The sequence below is a fragment of the Thunnus maccoyii genome, chromosome 13, assembly GCF_910596095.1.
Source record: "Thunnus maccoyii chromosome 13, fThuMac1.1, whole genome shotgun sequence".
Lineage (NCBI taxonomy): Eukaryota > Metazoa > Chordata > Actinopteri > Scombriformes > Scombridae > Thunnus > Thunnus maccoyii.
Window position 1 is genome coordinate 344825 of NC_056545.1, and position 21525 is coordinate 366349.

At 38.2% G+C, this 21525-nt stretch overlaps 1 protein-coding gene across 2 annotated transcripts in view; it reads left to right on the forward strand.

Moving 5' to 3' along the window:
- The window catches only part of LOC121910200 (A disintegrin and metalloproteinase with thrombospondin motifs 2-like), a 44103-nt gene that overhangs the window by 5065 nt on the left and 17513 nt on the right, over positions 1 to 21525 (forward strand). For both annotated transcript variants that reach the window (XM_042431292.1, XM_042431293.1), the window contains exons 2-3: positions 1526 to 2022; positions 14209 to 14410. In XM_042431292.1, coding sequence (XP_042287226.1) covers positions 1526 to 2022; positions 14209 to 14410 — 699 coding nt within the window. The remainder of the gene's footprint in view (positions 1 to 1525; positions 2023 to 14208; positions 14411 to 21525) is intronic.

The window sequence follows — 21525 nt, forward strand, 5'->3', positions numbered from 1 at the left end:
CAGCCAGACACGAAAGGCCTCCTTCTTCAGCCAATCCATGACTAGCACAGAAGTCCAATAACAGTGCACCACTTGGGTTCAGATTAGGCAGGCCATTCCTCCCGATCACTCCCCTCCAGGTTTCCCTGTCATTGCCCACGTGAGTGTTGAGGTCCCCAAGCAGAACTATGGACTTGCTGGGCTGCGCCCCCTCCAGGGCCCCACCCAGAGACTCCAAAAAGGCCGGATACTCTGAACTGCTGTTTGGTGTATTCGTTCAAACAACAGTCAGAGTCTTCTCTCAGCAACATGTAGTCACTCTCATGCCGCTGCGCTCAGCCGGGGACTCATGAGTATCCCCACACCGGCCCGGAGCCTCTCATCCTGGGCAACCTCGGGAAAGAAGAGAGTCCAGCCCCTCTCGTGGAGCTTGATTCCAGAGCTGGTGCTGTGCATAGAGGCAAGCCCAACTATATGTAGTCGATACCGCTCCACCTCCTGCACCAGCTCTGCTCCTTCCCAAACACGGGGGTGACATTCCACATCCCTAGAACTAGTTTTCAGCACATCCGGGTCCCCACCCCAGCCCGCCGCCTGTTTGGCAACACACCCGACCCCAGTCTCCATCCCTGCAGGTGGTGGGTCCAAAGGGCGGTGACTCCATGTTATTTTTTGGGCTTTGCCCAACCGGGCCCCTCGGGTCAAGACCCGGCCACCAGACGCTCACCGGTGATCTCCCATCCCAGGCCTGGCTCCAGGAGGCTGTCCCAGTCTCCCTCTTCCAGGTGAAGTTCACACACACCTGAAATGCAGCTTCATTGAGGTCTACGTTCTTGGTCTGGACCATAACCTGGGAATAATTTGCCTTGGGAGACCCTATCAGGGGCTATTGCCCCTGACAACACAGTTCCCAGGGTCAGAGGGGCACTCAGATCCCTCCACCATGATAAGGTGACGATTCTTAGAGGGGTGAATCCTGTTTTCTCTCAACATAATGAGAAAATGTTGTTAATTAACATAGTTAAGTTGCAAAAATGCTGATACTGAATGTATGACTGAAATTTTCACAGATAACGTACCTGGTTGTTTGTTTTCCATCAACATATCTGATGTTGCAGTAAAACATCCGCTGGTAGAAACTCCAGCAGTATGAAAGTGTTTGTGGTCGTGTTCAGACTCTGGCAGCACTTGGTTCAGGTCAGAGAAAGATCCTTGTCTCTGTTTCATACAGAAAAAAGTCTCAACATGTTTCACTAACCTGAACCAAACCCGGGTCTCTGCTGTCAGAGTCCTGCATCCACCGCGACCTCTGACCTCCAACCTCCTCCCTCCCACTGCAGAGACATATAGAAATGTAGCTTCATTCAGTCCACAAAACTTAACCTGGGAATATAATCCAGGCAGAGATTACGCTTGTTAACACAATGTCACTGGGAAACGGTTTAGTCCTATATGAACAAAACTAAACTGAACATGGTGGAATATGGTGACATCACAGTGACATCATAAAAAGAAACATGCAGATAAAACTTCCTTTCTGTCTCAGATTCTCTCCATCAGGTTCTGTCAGAGTTCGGTGTTGTTCGACCAATCAGGACCGACTCGGAGGGGCGTTTCCTGTCAGCGTCGGTCTCCACCCGCCGCCTGCACCGCATCAAAAGACACGCCCACTCTCCTGAGGATACGCTCACTGACACAAACATGGACAGAGACAACACACAGACACAAACTGACACGCCCATAAACAGGCCGGCCCCGCCCACCGAGATGTCACCGTCCAACCAGATGGGGTCGAGCTGGAGGGGGCGGAGCTACGGCACTGAGGAGGCAGAGCTTTTCTACAATGTGACGGTGTTGGGTCAGGAGCTGCACCTGCGGCTGCGTCCGAACACGCGTCTCGTCGCCCCCGCCGCCACCATGGAGTGGTGGGAGGAGTCAGGGCGGAAACACTCACAGCCAATAGGAGACACCGGCTGCTTCTACACGGGAGAGGTGTCCAACATGGAGGACACATCTGTCGCCATCAGCAACTGTGACGGACTGGTAGGTGTCACATGACTAGAATCTGAATCCAGCATCAGATCTACGGCCTCACTGAGATCTGAGACAAGTTATATATGACGATTAAGTCTGTAATAGCAGAGCAGGCTGACAAAATGCTGACTTGATTCTTGAAATATTAATATAATATTATATATAATATTACAGCTCTATAATCATTATTATAACACAACTTTTTAATGGAAAGGCTGAGGAGAGATAAAGATTTAAAACAGATCCTGGAACCAGATTCAGAACAGAAGCAGCTGATGGACACGTCACATCCGGCAGGTAAAGAAAGGTGTGGGCGATGGATGATCTCTGACCTTCCTGGTACTTTCTCATGTTTAAGGTCGATGGGCCTCATTCACAAACAGTGTAAACTATGCATAGGAGTGATTTAAGGACATCAATTTCTGTTGTACTTAGAATTTCCTCTGAGACACCAATGAAATTTACAAGTGGTGAAGACCTGTCGTGCGTGTCGTGAACAGATCGTCTCTGCTGTGGAAATACTGAGTGATGGTCAGCAGCCCAGTGGAGAACGTGCACACAAGCCTTTGATGTCTTAATGCGGAAAATGTTTATTGAAACACTCGGCCGAGCGGAGAACTGAAACAGTAAACATCCAGCGTTCGGCCTTCTGAAGGTCTGACTCTTAGTCTTTAACTACAACAGATCAGCCTACAATATGAAAAAATGAGTCTAGTTGTTAGTTCAGGTCACCATCAGAACTTCTGTTTGAATATCTGGTTATGCCAATGACGCATTCACCTATCTGTGTTGTCGAGGGAGGCCCCCTCCAACCTTGGTAACCAGTCAGAGAGGCTTCTGCTTCCCCAGACATCACACAGCTGCATATCCAAGGAGAGGCAGCGTCTCTCTCTCTGTAGGTCCATGATCGACCCAGTACAACTTAATCTGTTCTCTTGACTTGATAATGCCCTAGTCTGAATTAATGATGATGCTGAAATTAAAACAAACTGATTGCAACGTTTGAATTGTTGTCTGTCTGCAGATCTCTGTCCAGCATCGTGTTGTGTTGCAGCTGACAGTGTAACATCATCTGTAGACTATAATCTTGGTTTCAGGTCTCCTGAACTGACACTCCTACATCTGTTAGGTGTTTGTCTTCAGATTCTCTGGAAGCAGGACTTGAAGCTGCGTAGTGTTTTTGCTCTTTGGGAATGAAACTCACTGACAAACATGGATTGTTTGATTATGCTAATGATCACATCTCATGAACAGGTGACATTCATCAGGCTGAAACATGTGATTTAGGACAAGTTCAGGCGGTTGTTGAATCCCACATAGGATTTTCTTATTTTCCTTCTTATTGCTTTGTCCAAGAACAAATATAAGAGAAAAGTAATAAAACATTCATGCATGAGGCCCGTTAACTATAAATCCAGTGTACTGACCTTAAAAACACTGGAAACTATGAAATAAAAACTGGAAAATCATACCCATAAAATCAGACAATTCAAATATATTTCAGAAGCAGAACAGAAAGAACAAACAAATCATAAGACAACAGCTGGATGAGATTGTTCAAGGAGCAATAACAGAAACCCCCACATCATCATCATCATCATCATCATCATCATCATCATCCTCTGTGAAGAAGCTGCAGCTCCACTCAGCTGCTGATGGAGGCAGATGTTTGGACAGCTGTTAGCGCTTTTTGAGCCTTCTGGCTTTCCGTACATGCAGCAATGAGAGCAAGCTAAACCACAGAGCGAGTTTAACACTGAAGGACAGAAACTCTGCAGCATGAGGAGAATATATTACTGAGCTCACTGACACACAGGAAAACTTATTAAAATATCATTAAAACGGCATCAGAGTTTCACTGCTGCAGGTTTCAGCTACAGTCCACACAGAGCGAAGGAAAGATTAAAGAAGATAGTCAATAACATTCATAAAATATTCCTTTATAACACTTTTCCATCTCACAAAGATAATACAAATCAAATGCTTTTAAAAAGTCCATTAAGGCAGCAGAAAGCAGAGGAGAAGCAATGAACAGATTACCAGAACTCGTAAATGCATGTGAGAGGAGAAATGATTTCAGGCCTGCAGAGACAGAAAGCAAACGCTGTACAACATGACCGGACTGAAGCGTCTTTAACTCGGCGAGATGAGTGCGGGTCTGTCTGCGTTTACCTTCACTTCTTACAGCGCGAGCAGAGCCAGCTGATTGAAGCCAGATGTGGAGGAAAGATGAGAGGCGTTTAAAGTGGATGAGGAGAGTTGGAAAAGACATAAACTGACGAGAGGAAAAGAAAAAAGACATATTTTCCTGCTGCAGCAGCTGATGTAACTGCAGTTAAAACCGCAGCTGGAGAGCAGAGATATCAGTCTGAATATACAGCAATTACATATCTGCAGATGGACACAATAACAGGAACAACTGAAGTAAACAATACATATAACTGATTAAAGTTTGTAATGTTCAGTTTATGTTCAGACAGATTTGAGTCTGTGGTCACCAGTGAGCTGCTGGATTAGACTGAGTTATAGTACTGACCTTCAGATTAACCAGAAACTGCTGACTCATACTTCAGTACTGATGAGTCTGATGAGACTTTAATTATGCTGAGTCAGACTTTAATAATGTTAATAATGCTGACTCAGACTTTAATAATGTTAATAATGCTGACTCAGGCTTTAATAATGTTAATAATGCTGACTCAGGCTTTAATAATGTTAATAACGCTGACTCAGGCTTTAATAATGTTAATAATGCTGACTCAGGCTTTAATAATGTTAATAATGCTGACTCAGACTTTAATAATGTTAATAATGCTGACTCAGGCTTTAATAATGTTAATAACGCTGACTCAGACTTTAATAATGTTAATAATGCTGACTCAGACTTTAATAATGTTAATAACGCTGACTCAGACTTTAATAACGTTAATAACGCTGACTCAGACTTTAATAACGCTGACTCAGACTTAAATAACGTTAATAACGCTGACTCAGACTTTAATAACGTTAATAACGCTGACTCAGACTTTAATAACGCTGACTCAGACTTAAATAATGCTGACTCAGACTTAAATAACGTTAATAACGCTGACTCAGACTTTAAGAATGTTAATAATGCTGACTCAGACTTTAAGAATGTTAATAACGCTGACTCAGACTTTAAGAATGTTAATAATGCTGACTCAGACTTTAAGAATGTTAAAAATGCTGACTCAGGCTTTAATAATGCTGACTCAGACTTTAATAATGCTGACTCAGACTTTAAGAATGTTAAAAATGCTGACTCAGGCTTTAATAACGCTGACTCAGACTTTAATAACGCTGACTCAGACTTTAATAACACTGACTCAGACTTTAAGAATGTTAAAAATGCTGACTCAGACTTTAAGAATGTTAAAAATGCTGACTCAGACTTTAATAACACTGACTCAGACTTTAATAACACTGACTCAGACTTTAAGAATGTTAAAAATGCTGACTCAGGCTTTAATAATGCTGACTCAGGCTTTAATAATGCTGACTCAGACTTTAATAATGCTGACTCAGACTTTAAGAATGTTAAAAATGCTGACTCAGGCTTTAATAACGCTGACTCAGACTTTAATAACGCTGACTCAGACTTTAATAACACTGACTCAGACTTTAAGAATGTTAAAAATGCTGACTCAGACTTTAAGAATGTTAAAAATGCTGACTCAGGCTTTAATAACGCTGACTCAGACTTTAATAACACTGACTCAGACTTTAATAACACTGACTCAGACTTTAAGAATGTTAAAAATGCTGACTCAGGCTTTAATAATGCTGACTCAGACTTTAATAATGCTGACTCAGACTTTAAGAATGTTAAAAATGCTGACTCAGACTTTAATAACACTGACTCAGACTTTAATAATGCTGACTCAGACTTTGCTAATGCTGACTCAGGCATTAATAATGTTAATATCGCTGACTCATACTATAATAATGCTGACTCAGACTTCACTAATGCTGACTTAAGCTTTAATAATGTTAATAATGCTGACTCTGACTTTAATAATGTTAATAATGCTGACTCAGACTTTAATAATGCTGACTCAGGCTTCAATAATGTTAATAATGCTGACTCTGACTTTAATAATGTTAATAATGCTGACTCAGACTTAAATAATGTTAATAATGCTGACTCTGACTTTAATAATGTTAATAATGCTGACTCAGACTTCACTAATGCTGACTTAAGCTTTAATAATGTTAATAATGCTGACTCTGACTTTAATAATGTTAATAATGCTGACTCAGACTTTAATAATGCTGACTCAGACTTTGCTAATGCTGACTCAGGCATTAATAATGTTAATATCGCTGACTCATACTATAATAATGCTGACTCAGACTTAAATAATGTTAATAATGCTGACTCAGACTTAAATAATGCTGACTCAGACTTCACTAATGCTGACTTAAGCTTTAATAATGTTAATAATGCTGACTCTGACTTTAATAATGTTAATAATGCTGACTCAGACTATAATAATGCTGACTCAGACTTCACTAATGCTGACTTAAGCTTTAATAATGTTAATAATGCTGACTCTGACTTTAATAATGTTAATAATGCTGACTCAGACTTTGCTAATGCTGACTCAGGCATTAATAATGTTAATATCGCTGACTCATACTATAATAATGCTGACTCAGACTTCACTAATGCTGACTTAAGCTTCAATAATGTTAATAATGCTGACTCTGACTTTAATAATGTTAATAATGCTGACTCAGACTTTAATAATGCTGACTCAGGCTTCAATAATGTTAATAATGCTGACTCTGACTTTAATAATGTTAATAATGCTGACTCAGACTTCACTAATGCTGACTTAAGCTTTAATAATGTTAATAATGCTGACTCTGACTTTAATAATGTTAATAATGCTGACTCAGACTATAATAATGCTGACTCAGACTTCACTAATGCTGACTTAAGCTTTAATAATGTTAATAATGCTGACTCAGGCATTAATAATGTTAATATCGCTAACTCACACTCTAATAATGCTGACTCAGACTTAAATAATGTTAATAATGCTGACTCAGACTTAAATAATGTTAATAATGCTGACTCAGACTTTAATAAATTAATAATGCTGACTCAGACTTTAATAATGTTAATAATGCTGACTCAGACTTTAATAATGCTGACTCAGACTTTAATAAATTAATAATGCTGACTCAGACTTTAATAATGCTGACTCAGACTTTTATAATGCTGACTCAGACTTTAATAAGATTCAAGAATTAAGAAGTTTATTATCACATGCACAGTAAACACAGGCAGTTACACCGTACTATGAAATTCTTACATTGCTGGGCCCTTTCACACAAAAAATTAAATTGAATTTTAAAAAATTAAAATCACAAACAAAGTATGTAAGTTATATATAAGGTATGTGTACAGCACAGTATTGTGTGAGAAAGCAGCGATCCTGCAGCGACCAAGCAGCAGGTCATAAAATGCACTTTGCATTATTGTAAATACAGTTAGATGACAGTGAAGTGAAGCATCAGTCAGAATGTATGAGTGTGTAGTGTTCAAAGTTCAATCAGTCAGAGTGTGGAGGGCAGCAGTGTGCAGTTATTCCCATCAGGCCTGATAGATAGAAGCTGTTCGCCAGTCTTGTTGTTCTGGATCTCACACTCCTGTAGCGTCTGCCTGATGGCAGGAGTGTAAGGAGGTTGTTTGGGGTGAACTGTCCCTGATGATGTTGCCCTCCTGATGAGCCTGGTGTTGTAAATGTCATAAAGTGAGAGGAAAGCTGCTCCTGAGATGGACTGTGCAGTTTTGATCACACGCTGGAGCTCCTTCCTGCCCTGCTCAGGGCAGTTTCCATATCAGACTGTGACGGAGCTGGTAAGGAGACTCTCGACCGTACACCTGTAGAAGGTGCTGAGAATTGTGGTTGGCATGCCAAATATGCTCCTCAGCCTTCTAAGAAAGCACAGTCACTGCTGGGATTTGTCGTGTATTGTGAGACCAGGTGAGATCCTTGTTGATGCGGGTACCAAGGAATTTAAAGGTTTTCACCCTCTCTACCTCTGTCTCACCTTCTTCCTCCTTGTCTGCATTTAGGGAGAGATCGTTGACATGACACCAGGCCACCAGGCCTCTCTTCTATAGGCCATCTCCACTTCACCAGTGATCAGTCCAATGACTTTAGTGTCATCTGCAAATTTGATGATGCTGGAAGTTGTTCTGGGAGGCCACACAGTCGTACGTGAAGAGTGTGTACAGCAGGGGACTCAGCACAGCCCTGGGGGGGGTCCCCATGCTTCCCCCAGTTTCTGTGCCTGATGTGTGATTGCCTGGTCTGACTGACTGGGGTCTGTCTGTTAGAAAGTTCAGCTCCCAGTTACAAAGAGAGGGTGTCAGTCTGAGGGTGAGGAGCTTTTCAGAGAGTTTATGTGGGATGACCGTGTTGAATGCTGAGCTGTAGTCTATAAAAAGCATTCTAACATATGTGTCCTGTGGATGACTGTGTCGTCAGTGGACCGGTTCTGACGACAAGCAAATTGCAGAGGGTCCAAGGTGTCTGGGATGGTCTTCTTGATGTGGGTCATGACTGTCCTCTCAAAACACTTCATCATGATTGAGGTGAATGCAACGGGACAATAGTCATTTAAACAGGTCACAATGCTTTTCTTTGGGAGGGGCACAATGGTGGCGGACTCGAAGCAGGTGGGCAAAGACACTTGTGCGAGTGACAGGTTACAGATGTCTGCAAACACATCAGCCATTCCTGATGGGCAAACCCTGAGTGCAGGCCTGGGGATGTTGTCTGGGCCAGCTGCCATCCATGGGTTTATGGTCCTCAGAGCTGATGTGCATAAGACATCACAGTGAGCGATGTGCTCTGTGTGCACTCCGAGGCCAAAATCCCTCTCTGTCAGTCGGTGTTGAGGGTCTCGAAGCAAGCGCAGAACTCATTCAGCTCCTTCTGGCAGTGTGGCTTGGCTGGTTGTGGCCCCCCTGCTCCTCTGCTGGTAATCTGTGATGTGTTGCAGGCCTCGCCACATGCGCCGGGAATCTGCGGTGGAGTAGTATCCCTCCAGCTTCAATCTGTACTGTCTCTTGGCCTCTTTGATAGATCATGCAGGTCATATCTGGCCCTTTTGTATTTGTCAGCATTGCTTGAAACAAATGCAGTGGCACATACCTAACTTAACAGTTAATCCAGGGCTTTTGGTTTGGATATGTCTTGCAGCATTTTGTGGGAACAATACATGCATGTGCTAATGTAGCCAGTTACCCCAGAAGCATATTCCCCTAGATCAACAGTAGAGTCTTCCCTCAAAGCAGCAGTTTAAACACCTCCCAGTTTGCACTCTCAAAGCAGTCCTGGAGCACCAGTTCAGTCTCTTCATTCCATACTTTAACCATTTTACTTAGTGGGGGAGCTTGCTTGAGCAGTTGTCTGTAGGCTGGATAGAGGAACACTGAGATGTGGTCGGACTGTCGGCCGCGGCGCAGCCTTGTAGGCGCCTCTCACATTGCTGTAGACTCGGTCAAGAATGTTACTCTCCCTCGTCGGAAAGCTCACATGCTGATGGCGCTTTGGGAGGACATTCTGAAGGTTGCAGTGGCTGTTTTCACCGGCTACGATGAACATAGTGTCCAGGCCTGCAGTCTCTGGTTTGCTGATCATGTCCATGGCGGGATGTAAACAGCCACTGCGCTGAACTCCCTCGGCAGGGAAAAGGGTCTGCACTTCACCATCAACAGTTCTATGTCAGCTGAACAGTGTTTTTCAACAACATGTACGTCCAACACCACCTGTTGTTCACGTACACCCATGCCGCTGCTTCTGATCTTCCCCGAGGCTGATGTGTGGTGGACGGAGTGTGTTTGAAGCTGGATAGAGGCGTCTGGCATGCTGTCCGAGAGCCAGCTTCCTGTGAGAGCGCAGCATTCTCTGATCTCACACTGGGTCGTAAATCCCAGTTCTCAGCTCACGTATCTTGTTTTCGAGGGAGCAAATGTTAGTTAGCAGCTTGCTAGGTAGTGGAGGTTGTGCCCTAGCCTTCAGTCTAGCATGTAGCCCGCCACCCTTGCCACGCTTCTTCCTTGGCCGCACTGTCCGTTGGCTGCGCTGCTCACCTGCTGCTGTTGGGTCTCGCTGGCAGGAATTAGCAGGATCCAGACAATGAAGAAAGTCAGACAGGCTAAAAATAAGCTTGTAGTGAGCTTTACTGATATCCAGAAGTGCATCTCTACTGTATCTTACTGTTGTGTACATGAACTGTGCATTAAAGATACATACTAAAACTAAAATAAATACTAAATAGCGTTGGTGTCCGGAGGGTGAAGCAAAGACGTCTGCCATAGTGGACGCCATCTTGTCCATCACACTGGCGTGTATGTGATACTGCGCACTTAGACTTTAATCATTTTAATATTGCTGACTCAGACTTTAAAAAAGTGGACTCAGACTTCATTCATGCTGATTCAGACTTTAATAATGTTAATAATGCTGACTCAGGCTTTAATAATGTTAATAATGCTGACTCAGGCTTTAATAATGTTAATAATGCTGACTCAGGCTTTAATAATGCTGATTCAGACTTTAATAATGTTAATAATGCTGACTCAGGCTTTAATAATGTTAATAATGCTGACTCAGGCTTTAATAATGCTGACTCAGGCTTTAATAATGCTGACTCAGACTTTAATAATGTTAATAATGCTGACTCAGGCTTTAATAATGTTAATAATGCTGACTCAGGCTTTAATAATGTTAATAATGCTGACTCAGACTTTAATAATGTTAATAATGCTGACTCAGGTTTTAATAATGTTAATAATGCTGACTCAGACTTTAATAATGTTAATAATGCTGACTCAGGCTTTAATAATGTTAATAATGCTGACTCAGACTTTAATAATGTTAATAATGCTGACTCAGGTTTTAATAATGTTAATAATGCTGACCCATTAAGTTAACAATAGGTTAACTGTAAGTTTACAGCAAATTTACACTGCAATAGATTTAAAGTAGATCCAACAACAGATTACAGTAGGTTAACAGTAAATTACAGTAGATTACAATAGATTACAGTAGATTTACAGGATATTACAGTAGATTACAGTAGATTTACAGTAGGTTATAGTAGATTACAGTAGACTACAGTATAGTAACAGTAGGTCACAGAAGTTTAACAGCAGATTAACAGTAGATTACAGTAGATTCCACTAGATTTACAGTAGGTCACAGTAGATTACAGTAGATAAACAGTAGATAAACAATAGATTACAGTAGATCACAGTAGATTAACAGTAGATTAAAATAGATTAACAGTAGATTTACAGTAGATCACAGTAGATTACAGTAGATTAGCAGTAGATCACAGTAGATTACAGTAGATCACAGTAGATTAACAGTAGATTACAGTAGATTACAGTAGATTTACAGTAGGTCACAGTAGATTACAGTAGATAAACAGTAGATAAACAATAGATTACAGTAGATTACAGTAGATTTACAGTAGGTCACAGTAGATTACAGTAGATAAACAGTAGATAAACAACAGATTACAGTAGATCACAGTAGATTACAGTAGATTAGCAGTAGATTACAGTAGATTACAGTAGGATACAGTAGATTGCAGTAGATTGACAGTAGATTCCAATAGAGTACAATAGATTACAGTAGATTACAATAGATTTAAAGTAGGTCACAGTAGATTACAGTAGATTAATGGTAGATTGCAATAGATCATAGTAGATTAACAGTAGATTAAGTAGATAAACAATAGATTACAGTAGATTACAGTAGATTTACAGTAGGTCAGAGTAGATTACAGTAGGATAAAGTAGATTGCATTAAATTAACAGTAGATTACAATAGATTTACAGTAGGTTATAGTAGATTACAGTAGACTACAGTATAGTAACAGTAGGTCACAGAAGTTTAACAGCAGATTAACAGTAGATTACAGTAGATTCCACTAGATTTACAGTAGGTCACAGTAGATTACAGTAGATAAACAGTAGATAAACAATAGATTACAGTAGATCACAGTAGATTAACAGTAGATTAAAATAGATTAACAGTAGATTTACAGTAGATCACAGTAGATTACAGTAGATTAGCAGTAGATCACAGTAGATTACAGTAGATCACAGTAGATTAACAGTAGATTACAGTAGATAACAGTAGATTTACAGTAGGTCACAGTAGATTACAGTAGATAAACAGTAGATAAACAATAGATTACAGTAGATTACAGTAGATTTACAGTAGGTCACAGTAGATTACAGTAGATAAACAGTAGATAAACAATAGATTACAGTAGATCACAGTAGATTACAGTAGATTAGCAGTAGATTACAGTAGATTACAGTAGGATACAGTAGATTGCAGTAGATTGACAGTAGATTCCAATAGAGTACAATAGATTACAGTAGATTACAATAGATTTAAAGTAGGTCACAGTAGATTACAGTAGATTAACGGTAGATTACAATAGATCATAGTAGATTAACAGTAGATTAAGTAGATAAACAATAGATTACAGTAGATTTACAGTAGGTCACAGTAGATTACAGTAGGATAAAGTAGATTGCATTAAATTAACAGTAGATTACAATAGATTACAGTAGATTATAGTAGATTAACAGTAGATTATAGTAGATTAACAGCAGGTTACAGTAGGTTACAGTAGATTTACAGTAGATTACAGTAGATAAACAATAGATTACAGTAGATTAACAGTAGATTCACAGTAGATCACAGTGGATTACAGTAGATTAGCAGTAGATTACAGTAGGATACAGTAGATTACAATAGATTACAATAGATTACAGTAGATTACAATAGATTTAAAGTAGGTCACAGTAGATTACAGTAGATTAACGGTAGATTACAATAGATCATAGTAGATTAACAGTAGATTAAGTAGATAAACAATATATTACAGTAGATGACAGTAGATCTACAGCAGATCACAGTAGATTACAGTAGGATAAAGTAGATTGCAGTAGATTAACAGTAGATTACAGTAGATTATAGTAGATTAACAGTAGATTACAGTAGATTACAGTAGATTTACAGCAGATTACCGTAGATTACAATAGATTTAAAGTAGGTCACAGTAGATTACAGTAGATTAATGGTAGATTACAATGGATCATAGTAGATTAACAGTAGATTACAGTAGATAAACAATAGATTACAGTAGATTACAGTAGATTTACAGTAGATCACAGTAGATTACAGTAGGATAAAGTAGATTGCAGTAGATTAACAGTAGATTACAATAGATTACAGTAGATTACAGAAGATTATAGTAGATTAACAGTAGGTTACAGTAGATTACAGTAAATTACAGTTGATTACAGTAGATTAACAGTAGATTATAATAGATTAATAGTAGATTCCAGTAGATTACAGTAGATTACAGTAGATTAACAGTAGATTACAGTAAATTACAGTTGATTACAGTAGATTAACAGTAGATTATAGTAGATTAATAGTAGATTCCAGTAGATTCCAGTAGATTATAGTAGATTAACAGTAAATTACAGTTGATAACAGTAGATTAACAGTAGATTATAGTAGATTAATAGTAGATTCCAGTAGATTACAGTAAATTACAGTTGATTACAGTAGATTAACAGTAGATTATAGTAGATTAATAGTAGATTCCAGTAGATTACAGTAGATTACAGTAGATTAACAGTAGATTATAGTAGATTAATAGTAGATTCCAGTAGATTCCAGTAGATTACAGTAGATTAACAGTAGGTTACAGTAGATTACAGTAAATTACAGTTGATTACAGTAGATTAACAGTAGATTATAGTAGATTAATAGTAGATTCCAGTAGATTACAGTAGATTACAGTAGATTAACAGTAGGTTACAGTAGATTACAGTAAATTACAGTTGATTACAGTAGATTAACAGTAGATTATAGTAGATTAATAGTAGATTCCAGTAGATTCCAGTAGATTATAGTAGATTAACAGTAAATTACAGTTGATTACAGTAGATTAACAGTAGATTATAGTAGATTAATAGTAGATTCCAGTAGATTACAGTAGATTATAGTAGATTAACAGTAGGATACAGTAGATTACAGTAAATTAACAGTAGATTATAGTAGATTAACAGTAGATTACAGTAGATTATAGTAGATTACAGCTCTCTGTGTCTCTCAGGCAGGGGTGATCCGGACGGGTCAGGAGGAGTTTTTCATTGAGCCATGGGATCGATGGAGGGCAGGAGGAGAGGAAGAGGGGGAGGACGAAGAGGAGGACGGACGACGACACATTGTTTATCGATCCTCAGCCATCATCAGGAAACAACAAGCTGTCAATCAAACTGATGCTGTCAATCAAGGTGCTGATGACTTCCTCCGAGGTGAGACACAAACACACCTGAGTCACGTCTCCATGTTTGTTCCAGTCCTGCTTACATCACATCACGTCATATTCAAGTCACCAGTTTGTTCAAGTAGCAGTCATGATGTCGGAGTCAGTGAGGTCACGGTCACATGATGAGGTCGGGAAGCTGTCAGAAGGTCAAGTTTAAGGAGTATGTTCAGGTTTCTTTGAGACACAAGGTCAAAGTTCATCAGGTCGTTTATGTTCTGTTGCTCTGCACCAGCAAGGAGGGAACGTAATGTTTTTATCAACACATTAAAGTCTTTATGTGTCCGTTCAGACCCTCACGGCTCCTGGTTCAGGTTCAGGTCTCTGTGGTTCAATATTGAAAAATGCACAGAATATTTGACTATTTCCATACGGAAACAAGTGTTTCAGTCTTTAAACAACAACAGGTGGAGTCGGGACGGGAAGCTGCTCTCTGCTGTCTGAAGCTGTTTCAAATAGAGTTTACATGTTATTTACAGGAAGCAGCACGTCATGTATGTTCAAGTCAGTAAGCAGAGATGGAAAGTAACTAAGTGAATTTACTCAAGTACTGTATATAAGTACAGTTTTGTACTTTACTGGAGTATTTCCATGTGATGCTACTCTCTACATGTCAGAGGGAAATATTGTACTTTCTACTCCACTACATTTATTTGACAGCTTTAGTTACTTTTCAGATGAAGATTTGACACAATGGATAATATAACAAGCTTTTAAAATACAACACATTGTTAAAGATGAAACCAGTGGTTTCCAACCTTTTTGGCTTTTGACGTCTTACAAAAAGCAGTGTGTAGTCGGGGTCACATTTCACATGTCTATGAGTTGTTAACAGCTCCACCAAATAGTGATTTTTCCCTCTAAACTTCTCACATGCTTTCATTTCAATAAATGTTCAAATGATCCAAAATTTCAGCAAAAATCAAAGATTAGAGAAAAAGTCCAAAAACTGAAAACAGATTTGTGTATCAGAACTTTGTTTTTTCTTCTTTCCTCTCCCATTAATCATCTCACGACCCCTCAGATTTATCTGCTGACCCTTTGGAGGGGCCCCACCCCTAGGTTGGGAACCACTGGACTAAACTAGCTAACTGTATATAAAGTAGTGTAAACTAGCTCCACCTCCAGCAGCTACAACAGTAACATGCTGCTCTAACACTGATGCTTCACTATTAATAATCTAATGATGTCATATATAATAATATATCAGTCAGAGGGACCAAACCACTACTTTTACTGCAATACTTTAACTACATCAAGCTCATAATACTTATGTACTTTTACTGCAATACTTTAACTACATCAAGCTCATAATACTTATGTACTTTTACTGCAATACTTTAACTACATCAAGCTCATAATACTTATGTACTTTTACTGCAATACTTTAACTACATCAAGCTCATAATACTTATGTACTTTTACTGCAATACTTTAACTACATCAAGCTCATAATACTTATGTACTTTAACTGCAGTACTTTAACTACATCAAGCTCATAATACTTATATATATTATATTATATAATTTTTCATGCAGAACTTTTACTTGTAATGAAGTATTTTTACATTGCTGATCTGGTACTTCTACTGCAGTAAATGATCTGAGTACTTCTTCCACTGAATAAATACTTCCGACTTCATTTGAGTCAGAACTCAGTTTCAAGTTGAGAGTTTTATCAGACGCTGACCTTCTCTTCAACTGTTACTGTGATAAATGAAACAACATATAAACTGTTCAGCAGGAAGGTCATTGAATTAATATTAAAGACAAAAAAACAAAAAAATAATCTCATAGTTATGATTAATATCTCATACGTATCGAACCTTATTCATGAGAAGCTGAAAAATATTTATCAGGTAATAGTGTTGTAATTTGTGGTAATGATTTAGACTCATGGTAGGTCTGAATTATAACACATGTATACATATTTAATCATATTTAAATGTTGTGTGGTTCTGATCACAAACAAATAATAGAAATCATGTTGTAAACAAACACTGAACTGAACTGAACCATGCGGGGTTTTTTTTTTACAGTGTAAAATCCTTCAATATATCTGCAGAAGGAAAGAATCAAACTGAAAACAGAAAAATTGTTCCAGGAAACTTGGCAGAGCTGATGGCAGCTTCACAACAGACACACACACACACACACACACACACACACACGCACACACACACACACACAGAGCAGGCTGCGACGTGGCAGTCAGAGTCTCAGCGGTTCAGCGTTTGGGAGGTGGGGGTTTGAGCTCAGAGATGACGGATAGTTCAGCTCCTGAATCGTTCGTCCTCTCAGTCACCGACTCCTGAAATGCGTTTGTCTTCAAACAGCTTCAGCCAATGAGGAGAGACTTTTATTTTCACCTCAGTTCCCCTCAGACGGAGCCTCCGGCAGCAGAGAGTCTGTTTCTGTTCACTGATGTCATTTCCTTAACAACTGATTCAACAGATCCAAACAGATGTTGGATGATAAACGTGTTGTTGTTTACAGAGTGAGGGCATCAGTACACAATGTGAACACAGACAGATGACCACATCTGGATGGAGATCAGACTGAAGCTTCATGTGTGTTCAGAAGGTTGACTGGACGACATGTTTCATCTCAAAAACAACATCCTGTCATGTTTTCATGATGCTGAGCGGCTGCTCTGCTCTCAGCAGCACTGAGTGCTAAAGTAAAAACTAGCTACTCTGCTGCAGGCTGAAGGCTCATGATGGACGGAAAGATGTCTGACTTAAAGATGAAAAAATCTATTTCTGTTATCAGCTGATCAGGACTAAAACTATTGCTGAGTTTACAAAAGTTCATGTAAGAAACCCCTGAGGCAACAAAGACCCTTATTGATCGTTAATAATCAGTCTGTGAAGAGTTAATAACAGGTTTATAACTCACTATGATGTATCAATAACAGTCTATAAAGAGTTAATAACAGGTTTATAACTCACTATGATGTATCAATAGTTAATAACAGGTTTATAACTCACTATGATGTCTCAATAACAGTCTATAAAGAGTTAATAACAGGTTTATAACTCACTATGATGTCTCAATAACAGTCTATAAAGAGTTAATAACAGGTTTATAACTCATTATGATGTATCAATAACAGTCTATAAAGAGTTAATAACAGGTTTATAACTCACTATGATGTATCAATAACAGTCTATAAAGAGTTAATAACAGGTTTATAACTCATTATGATGTATCAATAACAGTCTATAAAGAGTTAATAACAGGTTTATAACTCACTATGACGTATCAATAACAGTCTATAAAGAGTTAATAACAGGTTTATAACTCACTATGATGTATCAATAACAGTCTATAAAGAGTTAATAACAGGTTTATAACTCACTATGACGTATCAATAACAGTCTATAAAGAGTTAATAACAGGTTTATAACTCACTATGACGTATCAATAACAGTCTATAAAGAGTTAATAACAGGTTTATAACTCATTATGATGTATCAATAACAGTCTATAAAGAGTTAATAACAGGTTTATAACTCACTATGACGTATCAATAACAGTCTATAAAGAGTTAATAACAGGTTTATAACTCACTATGATGTATCAATAACAGTCTATAAAGAGTTAATAACTGGTTTATAACTCACTATGACGTATCAATAACAGTCTATAAAGAGTTAATAACAGGTTTATAACTCACTATGATGTATCAATAACAGTCTATAAAGAGTTAATAACAGGTTTATAACTCACTATGATGTATCAATAACAGTCTATAAAGAGTTAATAACTGGTTTATAACTCACTATGACGTATCAATAACAGTCTATAAAGAGTTAATAACTGGTTTATAACTCACTATGACGTATCAATAACAGTCTATAAAGAGTTAATAACAGGTTTATAACTCACTATGACGTATCAATAACAGTCTATAAAGAGTTAATAACAGGTTTATAACTCACTATGACGTATCAATAACAGTCTATAAAGAGTTAATAACAGGTTTATAACTCACTATGACGTATCAATAACAGTCTATAAAGAGTTAATAACAGGTTTATAACTCACTATGATGTATCAATAACAGTCTATAAAGAGTTAATAACTGGTTTATAACTCACTATGACGTATCAATAACAGTCTATAAAGAGTTAATAACAGGTTTATAACTCACTATGACGTATCAATAACAGTCTATAAAGAGTTAATAACTGGTTTATAACTCACTATGACGTATCAATAACAGTCTATAAAGAGTTAATAACTGGTTTATAACTCACTATGACGTATCAATAACAGTCTATAAAGAGTTAATAACAGGTTTATAACTCACTATGACGTATCAATAACAGTCTATAAAGAGTTAATAACAGGTTTATAACTCACTATGATGTATCAATAACAGTCTATAAAGAGTTAATAACAGGTTTATAACTCACTATGACGTATCAATAACAGTCTATAAAGAGTTAATAACAGGTTTATAACTCACTATGATGTATCAATAACAGTCTATAAAGAGTTAATAACAGGTTTATAACTCACTATGACGTATCAATAACAGTCTATAAAGAGTTAATAACAGGTTTATAACTCACTATGATGTATCAATAACAGTCTATAAAGAGTTAATAACTGGTTTATAACTCACTATGACGTATCAATAACAGTCTATAAAGAGTTAATAACAGGTTTATAACTCACTATGATGTATCAATAACAGTCTATAAAGAGTTAATAACTGGTTTATAACTCACTATGATGTATCAATAACAGTCTATAAAGAGTTAATAACAGGTTTATAACTCACTATGATGTATCAATAACAGTCTATAAAGAGTTAATAACAGGTTTATAACTCACTATGACGTATCAATAACAGTCTATAAAGAGTTAATTGGTTTATAACTCACTATGATGTATCAATAACAGTCTATAAAGAGTTAATAACAGGTTTATAACTCACTATGATGTATCAATAACAGTCTATAAAGAGTTAATAACAGGTTTATAACTCACTATGACGTATCAATAACAGTCTATAAAGAGTTAATTGGTTTATAACTCACTATGACGTATCAATAACAGTCTATAAAGAGTTAATAACAGGTTTATAACTCACTATGACGTATCAATAACAGTCTATAAAGAGTTAATAACAGGTTTATAACTCACTATGACGTATCAATAACAGTCTATAAAGAGTTAATAACAGGTTTATAACTCACTATGACGTATCAATAACAGTCTATAAAGAGTTAATAACAGGTTTATAACTCACTATGATGTATCAATAACAGTCTATAAAGAGTTAATAACTGGTTTATAACTCACTATGATGTATCAATAACAGTCTATAAAGAGTTAATAACAGGTTTATAACTCACTATGACGTATCAATAACAGTCTATAAAGAGTTAATAACAGGTTTATAACTCACTATGACGTATCAATAACAGTCTATAAAGAGTTAATAACAGGTTTATAACTCACTATGATGCAGCTGTCAGCAGATATAAGTGTCTATCAATGTATTACAGCTATAACTGTATATAAGTTGCTGCTGTATAAACTGATGTATTAATGTAAATATGTCTTCATAGGAGAAGTTATAATGAACACTAAACATTAATGATAAATAGGGGAGTTAACGTGTGTTCTTCAGTTTCCATATTGAGGCTGTTATGAACGCTGCGGCCTGCAGGGGACGCCAGCAGGACCAGTCTGGTTTCTGTCAGCCAATGAGAACACAGCTCATCTGTCTGTTGGCACTTAAATGTGAAACGACTTTGACCCTGAGATTCGTTCTGCTTCCCGCAAACTGATTTATTTACAGCTGAAACTCACCAACAGAAGCAAACATCTGTTCCTGTCTGTCGTCAGATCATGATGACCAGTGTTACTCAGGAAGTAATGATATGACTTTACTTATTACTTGGTATCAGAGGTAACGTACAACGTTTAACCTGTTTATCCCTTTTGGCTCCTTTTAGAACTGAATCCACTTTATTGGAACAATAATTGTTTAATTACTATTTAATTTGTCATTTGAATTATTTTTACGCAGGCTATTCACTGTAGACCTAAACCATCCTTCCTCCCATGTGGGATCTATACCATAGATTTAATTTTGTTGTTAGCTATTTATTGACCCTTTTATTTGTTTTAATCTTCTGTTGCTGTGAAGATGAATATCATTTTTTTGACTGCTATTGTTTTTATAATATACTGACTGCTCTAAAAACAAATAATGCAGTAAGATGTGTTCTCTCTGTTCATGAACGATGCAGTGCAGCAAATCTGCTCAAAGATTTTGCAAAAAGATAAGAAGTTTAGGAATATAGGCCCAATGCCGGCTGTCATACATAAGAGGTTGTCTTTCAAGGCAAGTGTCCTTGACATCAGGACTTTGAGGGTTGGTAATAAAGTCCCATAACAACAGTTACCCCCCCCCCCCGTGAGACACAGGCTGTTCAACTTGTTGATGGGAATCTCAGTGATTCTGGAAACGCCCTCGTAGAAGGAATTCAACGTTGTGGATAACGGCACCAGTAACCTTCTGTGGCTGACTTCCTCCACACGTTCTGATGCAGCTGGTGGTTGACTATACACAGCTGGACGAAATCAGGCTAATTGTATGCAATGCACAGCTGTGATGATGGGGAAGAGTGGAAAGGGCTTCTGTGAGATCTGTAAAAGTCACATCTTCATCGCTGTCTTCTTCCAGTTCAGAATCAGACTCTGAATTAACAGGCTGATATATTTTAAAGGCCTTGACAAAATTTGATGCACAGCAGCTACAAGTTTGCCAAGCAGTCAAAATGATGAATGAATTTGTTCTATCGCTGCACCAATAAGATGCCTCTGATTGTTTTACACGCTATGGTGACCTCGTTGTGCTCCAGAGTGGAACTGTTGATCCAATGAACTGTTACACCCAGAAAGCTTTTGCTGTTAGCTGTCCAGATGTCAGCTGTGGTGGAAACAAACCCAGCGACGAGCTTCTTCAGATCTTGTCCGCTTAACCTCTCTTCACCACCGCGTCCTGCTCTGAAATCCAGTTTCTGTTGGTTAGCTGGAGTACAGAGAGGCCCGCCTGTCAGCGCTGTTTTTTCACGTTGC